The 12,298-nt window shown below is 45.8% G+C and overlaps 1 protein-coding gene across 1 annotated transcript in view; it reads right to left on the reverse strand.

The window, feature by feature from the left end:
- Window positions 1–2,717, reverse strand: part of CAND1 (cullin associated and neddylation dissociated 1) — a 65,214-nt gene extending 62,497 nt beyond the window's left edge. The window contains exon 1 of the mRNA XM_082255663.1: window positions 2,315–2,717. Within this exon, the coding sequence (XP_082111789.1) occupies window positions 2,315–2,382 (68 nt within the window). The 5' untranslated portion in view covers window positions 2,383–2,717. The remainder of the gene's footprint in view (window positions 1–2,314) is intronic.
- Window positions 2,718–12,298: the final 9,581 nt, after the last annotated feature.

Consider the following 12,298-nt stretch of genomic DNA (forward strand, 5'->3'; position numbering starts at 1 on the left):
CCCATGATTTGCCAGTCACGGGTGTGTTATAGGCTGCAGTGTATATTAAAAAAAAAAAAATAAATAAATATATAAAAAACTTTTTTTACCTGCAAATTTTGCAGCAATGGTATATTTTTTATTGAGAAGGTGAACTTATCCTTTAATCCGGGAACTCCGCTTTAAAGTGATTATATGGGCTAAAGGTTTTTTTTTTTTTTTTTTTTTTTAAACTTAACCACTTTCCACCCGCCCACTGTCAAATGACAATGGAGCGGCTCTCCAGTGACAATGTCATAACGATGCCCCAGAATAGGGCAAGAACACGGCTCTTTACCCATGTGATTGGCTAAGTCCAATCAAAGCCGATCACATGTATTTGCGTTAGTGCCTTCTATCTGCGCTCCTCGCCTCACACTGTCAGTGCGTGTGGCGAGGAGAGAGCAGATCAGCAGCATCAGCATAATACGGTCACTGATCATCAGTGCCCTTATTACAGTAAAGCCCCAGCAGTGACCCCAAACAATTATTGATGCCAGTCAGTGCCACCTATCAGGGCAGCATATTAATGCCTCCTCATCAGTGCCACCTCATTAGCGCAGAAAATTACTTATTTACAAACTTTACTGACAGAAACTTTTCAGTCTTTTTTTCGTAAAAAATAAAAAACCCAGCTTTAATAAATACCACCAAAAGAAAGCTTTATGTGTGTGAAAAAAAATGCTAAAAATTGAATTTAGGTACAGTTGCATGACTGCGCCATTTTCATTCAAGGCGTGACAGCGCTAAAAGTTGAAAATTAGCCTAGGCAGGAAGAGGGTGAAAGTGCCCAGTAGGCAAGTGGTTAAGGCCCTTTTCACACGAGAGAACCGTTTGGGTCAGTCTGTTTTTTAGGCAGACCAGATCAGACCCTCTAGTCTCAATGGAGCAGCAGGTATAACCAGACACTGAACCGTGCTCTGAGTGTCAATGGACACACAGAGCCAGCTCAGGAGCGAGCACATGAGTGCCCCCAGAACAAGTGGCTTGCTATGGGGGCACTGAGCCAGGGGGAAGGAGGAGAGCCAAGAAGAGATTTCTGGCTACTCTGTGCAAAGCCATTGCACAACGCAGGCAAGAGCTGGTTCACAGAGCGATCCGACTTGCCGGGGCGACCTCACAAGTCGCGGTGCGCTGCTCGCACCGCGACCTCGGAGCGGCCGGCACGGACTTCATAACATTGAAGTCTATGCAGGTCGCTCCGGGTCGCCCCAAAGAAGCTCCGGACCCTTTTTCTAAGTCGGAGCGGCTTGTGTCGCTCCTATTAGAACGGGTCCACAGCTTCTCTATGACAGGTGACCTACGGCGACCTGTCAGGCGACCAGGTCGCCTGACAGGTCGCCCCAGTGTGAACCGGCTCTAAGTATACCATGTTTATTTTAATTAGAAAAAAAATTGAGCATTTACAAATCACTCTAAACACTTACCTGACCCCAATCTCAATCCAGCGCTGTGTCCTTCTGCAGCAGCTCTTCTCCCCTCTCTCTTCTTATAGGAGACTCTGCAGTAACAAGAGCCAATGACTCCTGCTGTCAGACAAATCCAGTGAGGGATCTGGACCGGCTACGCTGTGCGTGTCTATGGACACACACTGCCCAGCTCAGAATTGAGCTTGCAAGAGTGCCCTATAACAGGCATTCAGAAAAGGAATAGCCAAGATCACTGGCGGGGGGACCCCAGAAAGAGAGGATCTGGGCCACTCTGTGCAAAACTATTGGACAAAGCAGGTAAGTAAAACATTAGACAAAAGAAAACTTTTTACAACCGCCTTAATGCAGCCCAGTGCACAAAGTCAAAACATCAAAAGAAGAAATACCTCAACTGTTTGCGCTAGCCGCAAAACTACAAGATTGTCCACATTGTCATTCCTGTGCTTTCCCCAGCCTGATGCATCCATAGAACTCTCAGATCACACAAGTGTCCCCTGAGATCCACAGCCCCAGCAATCACTGAGTACATCACCAACCATTGATAAGGTGTATACCATGCTAGACACGTCTGCTGACATCTGACAGGCTCTGCAATTGTCCCTGGATCATCAGCTGTTGTGTCTGGGTGTAAAACTCTACAGGGACACAATGAACTGCAGATCCGGCCTGCTCAGCAGTAAGCAGAGTCCATCAGCAGGCCCCATACTGCAGGATAGGACGGCTGGGCCCATTCACAGTGACACCGCACTCAGTACACGGCCTAGCGCCTCACCAGTGACAGTTAGGCCTCACTGTGCTTTCCAGCCAGAGCATGAGCAGCACCCGGCCCGCCCTCATGGCCGTGCTACAGCGGGCAGCCCGCTCACCTGAAGTCCTTATCGCTGGACGTCATCTTCTCCAGCAGGTTGGAGATGTGGTACGAGGCGCTCGCCATGTTGCCGTCTCAGGTGATAAGTCCGGTGAAGTGTTCGGTGCCCGGTGCACCCTCCTATCCGCCTAGAGCCACGCGCCCGGGTCGTTGCTGCAGCAGCGGCGGCGGCTGGGAAGGGAGGCGGGGGCGCGCACAAGCCTGTATCGGGAATCAGCCTCTCTCTGTACGCGAGCGCCCCCGGGTGTCCCCGCCCAGCACCGCCGGCCGTCGTCTGCCCTATGTGCTCCAAGTCTACGAGCTGCAGAACAGCGAGGCCTAGGAGGGAGGGAGGCGCCGAGCTCAGCCTGCTTCACGTACAGTCCCGTAACAGAGGCGGGATCAAAGATGGCAGAGGCCTGCAAAGAGTTCGGCTTCACGGCGTGTCCCCGGGAGCGCGCCTCTGACACGGGATTGGCTGGGTGACGCGTCACTCACACTGACTGACGAGCCGACCCGGTTTGACTGAGCTCAGGCGGGATTGGTTGAGTGACACACACAGCAGCCAATGTGTCCGCTGAGAGGCGATGACTGGAGCTGGCGGGTAAACTGTCCTATGGTGTGAGGAGACTGGCGCTTTGTATTATTTAAGTGGAGCTCCACCCAAAAGGAGAAGCTGTGCTTGTTCGCACACTCTACTGTCCCCTGCTGCCACATTTGGCACTTTTTGGGAGGGAACGGATACCTGTCAAAACCAGGTACCCACTCCCACTTCCAGGTAAGTTGCCACACAACACACAGGTCCCAAAAGATAGCAATATCATTCAGAAAATGCAGTGCGACTTGTGCATGCATGGTAGGGAACAGGCTGTGAAGCGGCAAGGCTTTAATTGATTAGTGAAGATGCTGGCGCTTGCACCTGGAGCCGATGGATAAATCGGCTAGGGGTGCCAAAATTGCAGGATACCTGGACAGGTAAGTGTCCTTATAATTAAAGTCAGCAGCTACAGTATTTGTAGCTACTGACCTTTAAAGCGGTAGTATCCCGCTTTTTTCCACTTTTAACTACAGGTAAGCCTATAATAAGTCTTACCTGTTGGTACAATTAATATCTCCTAAACCGGCACGGTTTAGGAGATATATGCACTGCATGCAGCCGCTCACGTGAGCTGCGCATGCGCTCTGAAGGTCCGGCGGACCTTCAGCTTTGCTTGCCGGAAAATGGCACACGCGCGGGAGTGACGTCATCGCGGCTCCGGCGCTGTGATTGGCCGGAGCCGTGACCAATAAAAGCTACATAAAAAGAGAATGCAATCATTTGTAAATTTCATAAACCTATGTTGTTCACCGTAGAAAACATCAAATGTTTAAGCTGTGAAAATGTACTATTTTAAAGCTGAAAGTGGTTTCTAAAGGATAAAGATTGTTTACCTTAATGTATTCAATGCAATTAAGTGGTAGTATACCGATTCTTGTGGCTTTTACCTACAGGTAAGCCTATAATAAGGCTTACCTGTAGGTACAATTAATATCTCCTAAACCTGCACGGTTTATGAGATATTTGCACTGCATGCAGCCGCTGACAGTAGCGGCGAATGCGCTCTGAAGGTTCGGCGGACCTTCAGAGTTCCTTGCCGGGAAGTTGCCGGAAAGTTAAAACCCCGCGCACATGCGCAGGGTGACATCATCGCGGCTCCGGCCACTCACAGCGCCGGAGCCGCCGAACCCGGAAGAGACGCCAAGGGACCATGTCAGCTCCCACAGCGGTGTCCGGGGGTCCGTGTCGGGGCTTCATTCTAAGGTAAGTAATTCCTAATGAGCTAGTATGCGATGCATACTAGCTCATTATGCCTTTGTCTTACAGGGTTTTTTTTTTAGGTTTACAACCGCTTTATTTTATTTTTTTGACAGGAACTCCTCTTTAACCACTTTAAAACCAGGCCTTTTTCTGAAATTTATTGTTTACAAGTAGTAATCTGTATTTTTTGCTAGAAATGACTTAGAACCCCTAAACTATATATATATATATATATATATATATATATATATATATATATATATATATATATATATATCATTTTTTTAGCAGAAACCCTAGAGAATAAAATGCTGGCTGTTGCACTATTTTATGTCACACTGTATTTGTGTAGCTGTTTTTCAAACGCATTTTATTTTATTTTTTTGGAAAAATATATTTTAATCATACGAAAAAAAAACAGTAAATTTAGCCCAATTTTTTTTAATGTGAAATATGTTACGCTGAGTAAATAGATACCTAACACGTCATGCTTTTAAAGTGTTAATGCTCGTGGAATGGTGGCAAATTTTTCATACTGGCTAGCTGTTTAGCGTTACAGAGGAGGTCTTGCGCTCGCTCTACTGATCGCAGCGATGCCTCACATGTGTGATTTGAACACCCGTTTACACATGCGAGCTAGACTTACATATGTATTTGCTTCTGCATGTGAGCTTGGCGGGATGGGGTGTTTTACATTTTTTTTTCTTATTTATTTAATTTTTATTTTTTTACCCTGTCCCTTTAGATTTTTTTTATTGCTGTCACAAGAAATGTAAACATCTCTTGTGACAGTAATAGGCAGTGACAGGTACTCTTTATGGAGGGATCTGGGGTCTAAAAGACCTCAAACCCCTCCTCTGCACTTGAAAGTATTCAAGACACCAAGATCGGCGTTTATGAATACTTTTAGTTTTTGAAAACTGGTGCTGTTGGCTCCCAAGTAAACTAGAAGTGATGTCATGACATGGCTTCTGGTTTGCTACATCTGAGACCCTATCGAAGCCTATTGCAGCTTTGTTCGGGTCTCCTAGCCAGCTGGTGGACACGCCAGCTGGTCGCTCGGGTCTCCGACCATTGGCTCCAGCTGCAGGCATCACTCCGGTACAACGACTTGAAGTCAAATGACATACAGGTACATGATTTGGCGGGAAAGTGGTTGTCTGATTAACCACTTCCTGCCTGTCCTATAGCAAAATGATGGCCGCAAAGTGGTTGCTCTATTCTAACTGGGCGTCATATGATGTCCAGCAGGATAGGCACGCCCCCCGGCGATTGGTGGTGCGGTGTGTCACTCTGGCACACCACATCTTAGATCCCGGTAAAGAGCCTACGACGTAGGCTCTTTACCATGTGACCAGCTGTGTCCAATCACAGGTGGTCACATAGTAAATAGGAAGTGCTGTTGATCGGCTTTCTTCAGTTCGCGCCTAACAGGCGCGAGTCGAGGAGAGCAGATAGTATGGCTGAATTTGCATCACATTCGGGCCAAAGTCGCACAGGACCCTTTTTTTGGTCCGTACCAGAATCAAATCCCATGGGTATTCACTCCTATGCGATCCGATTTATGTCCGAACTGACAGTTTGCACTGCGATATGCCAGCTGATCTGGGGGTGTTGTTAACTTTGTATTGACACCCACAGCGGGAACCTGCAGTGGATTTGCAGGGTTCCTGCATCGCATATGTGTGAACTGGCACTGAAAAGTAAAAAAAAATGTAATTTTGCCTTTAACAAAAAAAAAATAAGAGCCCTTTAAGCCTGAGAGGCAGATGTGACATCTGACGTCGCTCCGGTCCTCAAAGGGCATAGATCCAAGTGAGGGCTATTATGCCCTCACTCTGCTTCCTGCCCAGGCATCCGATGGGTCGGATACGCCGATGAGACCACTTTTTATATGAAGGTCAATCACCTGCTGTAAATAAAGATACCAGGGTTATGGCAGCTAGCTGCAGCCAGAACCCCCGGTATTTAACATCAAAATAATGATGTACATTTACAGTTAGGCGGTTGGCAAGTGGTTAAAACCAATACCCCAGAATCAGGACTGGAATAGGACCAGGTCCATCCAACTAAAATACTTTACTTAGTAACAGCCTCTGTCAGGTTTCTAGTGCTGTCTGGCACCTATGGAGAAGACAAAACCCAGGAAGTGTGGGAAGTCTCTCCAACATGGATAAAAACACTTTGGCTTAATTCGCATGGGCGAATACCCATGTGTCCGATGCAGGTATGTGACTTTCTGGCATGGGGATGCACAGGTATGACATGCATCCTCATGCGGGCAGTCCCATAGATGTTTTTTGGGACCCATATGAATTTAGTAAAGCGAGCATTGGCTTATCTAAAGAAGGACGAGGGCATGGAGTTTGGTGACGTTTGAAAGAGATAGAGGAACTTTGGCAGGACACTCATCTTAAGGATATTGCATTGTCCAAACCAGGAGTGTAAACCTGAAATCCATCCATCCAAGAGGGTGTGTCCCATGCTTATCAGAGGTGGGAAGTTTAATTTAAAGACCCAAGGCATGGAAATAACATGCATATCATAGGAAGTAAAAAAATATATAAAAGTCTCTGATGTCTCTATGAACAAAATAAACAGTGTAATACTTAATATGTAATAAAACTTTTCAGTGTCCAGGGGTATTGGTAACATGAATAGAAAAATATCTTTGGTAATCTCAAAAGAGACAGAGAAGAAAAGGAAGAAAGAAAGGAAGAGTGGTGCCAGATGGGGGAGAGGGAGGGAAGGGATGAAGATATGCAATTCTGTGGAAGATGAGGGTGGTAGCCCTCAATCGTGGGCATGAGCTCTACAAGTTTCTTGGTTTTTAATTGTGTGATGTAGGGAATCTGAAGAGGAATATTGCAGCCATATCTCCCATTTGTCTAGTTCTTTAGCCCGAAATTCCTCCATAAGCATGATATCATTTAACCTCACTTACCCAAGACCAAGAGATGGTGCTGACATGTTTTTCCAGTATCTGGAGATCAACTGTCTAGCTGCTGACAGAAAAAATCTTAATAATGTGTGTTTTTGGAATTCAAGAGTGCCTGGGAGAATGGTAATAAGGCTACCTGGGGAGAAGGGGTGAGGGATATACCATATACCTTGGTGTATGTTTTAAAGATTTGAGACCAAAAAGGGCGGATGTCTGGGCAGTCCCACCAGATGTGCAGATACGTTCTGCTCCCCGATTGACAGCGCCAACACCTCTCTGTGGAGGCGGGTAAGATCCGGTTAATAGTGACAGGATCTCTGTACCATCTAGATTGTAATTTGAAATTTTTCTCTTTTGCGTAGTCTGACGTAGAGGACTTATGAGTAAAGTGAAAAGCGACATTCAGTCTTCAGTGGAGACCTCCGACCACAGCTCCTTTGACCATTTGTTTGTGAACTTAGGGAGTGTGTCATGAGTGTGGGACGGAATGGATTGTTGTATCGCTGATAGAGTGTGGCGGGGTGTCTCTGAAAGAAGGCACAAACGTTCAAAGTCCATTAAGGGTCTTTGTATTTGTCCTGAAGCCAGCAGCGTCTTAAAGTAATTTGATAATTGAAAATTGGTTAACCAGTTAATCGGATATGAGGTCGATGTAGGTAACGTCACAAAGGACCCATGTGTAGGGTCTACAAAGGAACTGGTGGTGAGCCAGGATTGTCTATCGTAAGTACCGAAGGAGGGTGCCCCATTACCTCCAGGAAGTTTTGGATTGTCAAAGAGCAGATTTAACGGACCTGGATCAGAGGTAAGTGAGTTTAGTCTCTCTCTGACGGTACCATACTTGAAGAGCAGCTCTGGTCAGTAGGGAAAGAGTGGTGATGGAATTATACAGAGAGACATAGCCCCAGAGTAAAGCACTGTGATCAAGAGGGGACATATCTTGTTCTAAAAGTGTAGTCACTTTGAAGAGTGGTCTGGGGAACCAGTCTAGCAATCTGGATGTAATCGCAGAAGCGTAGTAAATCTCAAAGTCTGGAAGGCCCGCTCCTCCTCGCGATTTAAGATAGCAGAGTAGCCTGTATTTCAATCTAGGTCATCCTCCATGCCAGATGAATCTGATCATAAGAGAACGAAGCGTGCAAAAGAAGGGAGAGAGTAGTGTAATTGGAACAGTTTGAAATAAATATAGTAGTTTAGGGAGTATGTCCATTTTTATTGTATTGATCCGACCGAACCAGGAGGCACGAATCTCATGCCAGGATTCGACCAATCTTCTTATTTTAGTGAGGAGAGGGCTATAATTGAGGGCATACAAGTCTGCATAATGCGTCTGGATCGCTGCACCAAGATTGGTAAGGGCCTTGGATTGCCAGCGTAATGGGAAGTTCGATTTAATTACAGAGAGGATGTTTTGAGGTAGAGAGATGTTCAAGGCTTCCTTCTTTGAAAGGTTCAGTTTGAAATTAATATGTGTTCCAAATTTTTGGATCTCAGCTAAAATAGAGGGGATGCTAATGTGAGGTTGTGTGACATATAATAGAAGGTCATCTGCATAGAGGGACAGTTTACAATGTGCTGAAGGAGTGTGTATACCTTGGATGGAGGGATTTGATCTTATGTATGGCTTGTGCTAGGTGTTCTATCACAATAGCAAATAATAAAGGGGACAAGGGGCAACCCTGCCTGGTGCCGTTAACCAAGGTATTTTAATGCAGACGTCGTCCATATAAAGGCGAAGTTAAGCTGGAGTGTTTGGTGTAATGAGCGGGGGATAGCTACTCCCATGGCTTCTGTCAAAGGCCTTCTCCGCATCAGTGCTTAGGAAAACACAGAGAATGCCTATGTTTGGCTAGGTGGACTATGTTGAGGACTTTAACAGTATTATCTCTTGCTTCTCTGGAGGGGATTAAACCTACCTGATCCAGATGAACCAGTCTGGGGAGTAAGGCTTGCAGTCTAGTGGCTATCAGTTTGGTAAAGAGTTTTAACTATTAATTGAGTAAAGAGATCGGCCTATAGCTGCTACATGCTGATGGGTCTTTAGCTTCCTTCGAGGTGAGTGAGATTTGAGCTAGTAGGGTTTCGGTATGGAAGGAGGAGGACTGTCACAGGCTGTTGAACAGCTTTAGCATAAAGGAGGATAATAGGGGTTGGAGGGTTTTGAAGTACTGTATGGTGAAACCATCCTGTCCAGGGGCCTTCCCCAATTTGGTGGATTTAATCGCCGTCTGCAATTCTTCCATGGTAAAGGGGGTCTTGAGATTTCATCTGTCAGGTGAAGTAAGGCACGGGAGATGAGTGGAGGAAAGATAAGTGGTTATAGAAGGAACAGAGTTTGGTGTAGAGGGGATATTGTAAAGCACATTTGTCAAACACAAGGCCCGCAGGCCCTCCAGGCTATTTCATTTGGCCCTCACTCCTCTCCTGCTGCTCTGCCCACAGCTTCTTCTTAGCAGCAGCACAAGGTAAGGGGGTGCACTGTGATGTATGGGTGATGAACTCATGACTTCTGGGGGGCTCTTCACATCTGATGTAAGGGGGTGGGGTGCCCTGGACATAGTTATATGAGAATAATACAATCTTACATAGTTAGTCAGGTTGAAATAATACACAAGTTCATCTAGTTCAACCAATAAAAGGGAAAAAATAAAATAAAAAATCCTACAATCCGATATACACAACCCGGTACCCATAGGTGATCCAGAGGAAGGCAAAAAAAAAATGTAACGAGCAATAGAAATTGATTTCTATTTAGAAAATTATCCTTCTAAACTTTCAAAAATGTTCCTTTGTACCTTATTTCTTTCATATATTGTGCTGGTCACGTGACCTCTCTCTCTCTCTCTCTCTCTCTCTCTCTCTCTCTCTCTCTCTCTCCCCTCTCTCTCCCCTCTCTCTCCCCTCTCTCTCCCCTCTCTCTCCCCTCTCTCTCCCCTCTCTCTCCCCTCTCTCTCCCCTCTCTCTCCCCTCTCTCTCCCCTCTCTCTCCCCTCTCTCTCCCCTCTCTCTCCCCTCTCTCTCCCCTCTCTCTCCCCTCTCTCTCCCCTCTCTCTCCCCTCTCTCTCCCCTCTCTCTCCCCTCTCTCTCCCCTCTCTCTCCCCTCTCTCTCCCCTCTCCCTCCCCTTCTCTCTCTCCCCCCCTCCGCTCTCTCCCCCCCATCTCTCTCCTTCTCTCAGGAATAGATGTAAGCTTAAAGGAAGCTATGAAGCAAGGAGGAGATCATGGTGAAGGATAAGGGGGATGGGGGTGGGGCTGGGCAGGTCTGAGCATGCCTGTCTAAGAAAGACCGACAACCTTTTCAGGAAGTGAAATACAGCTTAGCAAATTCAGATAAAGGGAGATAGTGTTGTCGATGAAGAACAGGAAGAAGCTGTTTTTCCAGCTTAGATAAGACTTTCTAAGCTACCCAAGCAGCTAGCCAGAGCATGAAATATCAAAGAAAAAGATATTTAACATACTACTAATAGGAAAAATCTCATTTTTAACTGGAGTTTCCCATTTACTGTGTGCCTAACAAGTGAAATATACACTGCTTTTACTAGTAGATGTAGGGCAGTCCGCAAGTAGTTTTGCTGTCAATAAATAACTGCACTTATTAATTAATTTATTTTATTATATACACTGAGTGATGGAAGTCAACATGTCAACATGATATTTCTGTACTTTTGAGACCAGGTTATACTGAAGACATCTGGATACGGCTGGGGGTTAGCCTGGAATGCCAGCAGAGCAAGATTACCCGGGTGTGTATAGCAGAAGGGTGCATATCAGGTCTTCATCTGGGAGAGGGGTTCATGCATACCCCTGGCGGTGGCGTATGGGAATAAGGCTGGCCATACATTATACAAAATTATTAAAATTGTTCAATTTCCTTTAGATTTACCTTCAACTGTGTAGTGTAAGGGCCTGCCTGATTGCTAATACAACTGCAAGAAAAAGTATGAGAACCCTTTGGAATGATATAGATTTCTGCACAAATTGGTCATAAGATGTGATCTGATCATCATCTAAGTCACAGCAATAGACAATCACAGTCTGCTTAAACGAATAGCACACAAAGAATGAAATGTTGCCATGTTTTTGTATTGAACACACCATGTAAACATTCACAGTGCAAGTGGAAAAAGTAAGTGAACCCTTGGATTTAATAACTGGTTGAACCTCCTTTTGGCAGCAATAACTTCAACCAAACGTTTACTGTAGTTGCAGATGAGACGTGCACAACCGTGGAGTAATTCTTGACCATTCCTCTTTACATAACTGTTTCAGTTCAGCAATATTCTTGGGATTTCTGGTGTGAATCGCTTTCTTGAGGTCATGCCACAGCATCTCAATCGAGTTGAGGTCAGGACTCTGACTGGGCCACTTCAGAAAGCGTATTTTCTTCTGTTTATGCCATTTTGTTGTTGATTTACTTCTATGCTTTGGGTCATTGTCCTGTTGCAACACCCATCTTCTGTTGAGCTTCAGCTGCTAGACAGATGGCCTTAAGTTCTCCTGCAAAATGTCTTGATAAACTTGGGACTTAGTTTTTCCTTCGATGATAGCAATCCATCCAGGCCCTGACGCAGCAAAGCAGCCCCAAACCATGATGCCCCCACCACCATACTTCACAGTTGGGATGAGGTTTTGATGTTGGTGTGCTGTGCTGTGCCTCTTTTTCACCACACATAGTGTTGTGTGTTTCTTCCAAACAACTCAACTTTGGTTTCATCTGCCCACAGAATATTTTGCCAGTACTGCTGTGGAACATCCAGGTGCTCTTGTGCAAACTGTAAACGTGCAGCAATGTTTTGTTTGGACAGCAGTGACTTCCTCTGTGGTATCCTCCCATGAAATCCATTCTTGTTTAGTGTTTTACGTATTGTAGATTCGCTAACAGGGATGTTAGCATTTGCCAGTGACTTTTGTAAAGCCCCGTACACACGTACCGATCGTCGGCCGAACGATCGGTCGTCTTTTGTCCAGGGCTGTCCTGTCCGCTGAAAAGTGCAAAAGACTGCACACGAATTTTGTCGGCCAACAACAGCCGACTGCAGAAGTGATGTCATGTGATGGTTAACTTTCCTTGTCTTTTTTCTTTTCTGAGCATGCCCAGTCTTGCAAATCTGCTGTCTGTTGGCCGAAATCTGTACTGACTAGCGAACAATCGGCCGTTCTGGTGTTGGCCTACAAAAATTTTAATGCCTGCATGACAGATTCTGTTCGGCCGAAAATGCGCTGTCGGCTGTCGGAAAGCTTCATACTAACAAGCCTACAATCGGC

Source organism: Pelophylax lessonae (assembly GCF_965119305.1).
Source record: "Pelophylax lessonae genome assembly, chromosome: 4".
Classification (NCBI taxonomy): Eukaryota; Metazoa; Chordata; class Amphibia; order Anura; family Ranidae; genus Pelophylax; species Pelophylax lessonae.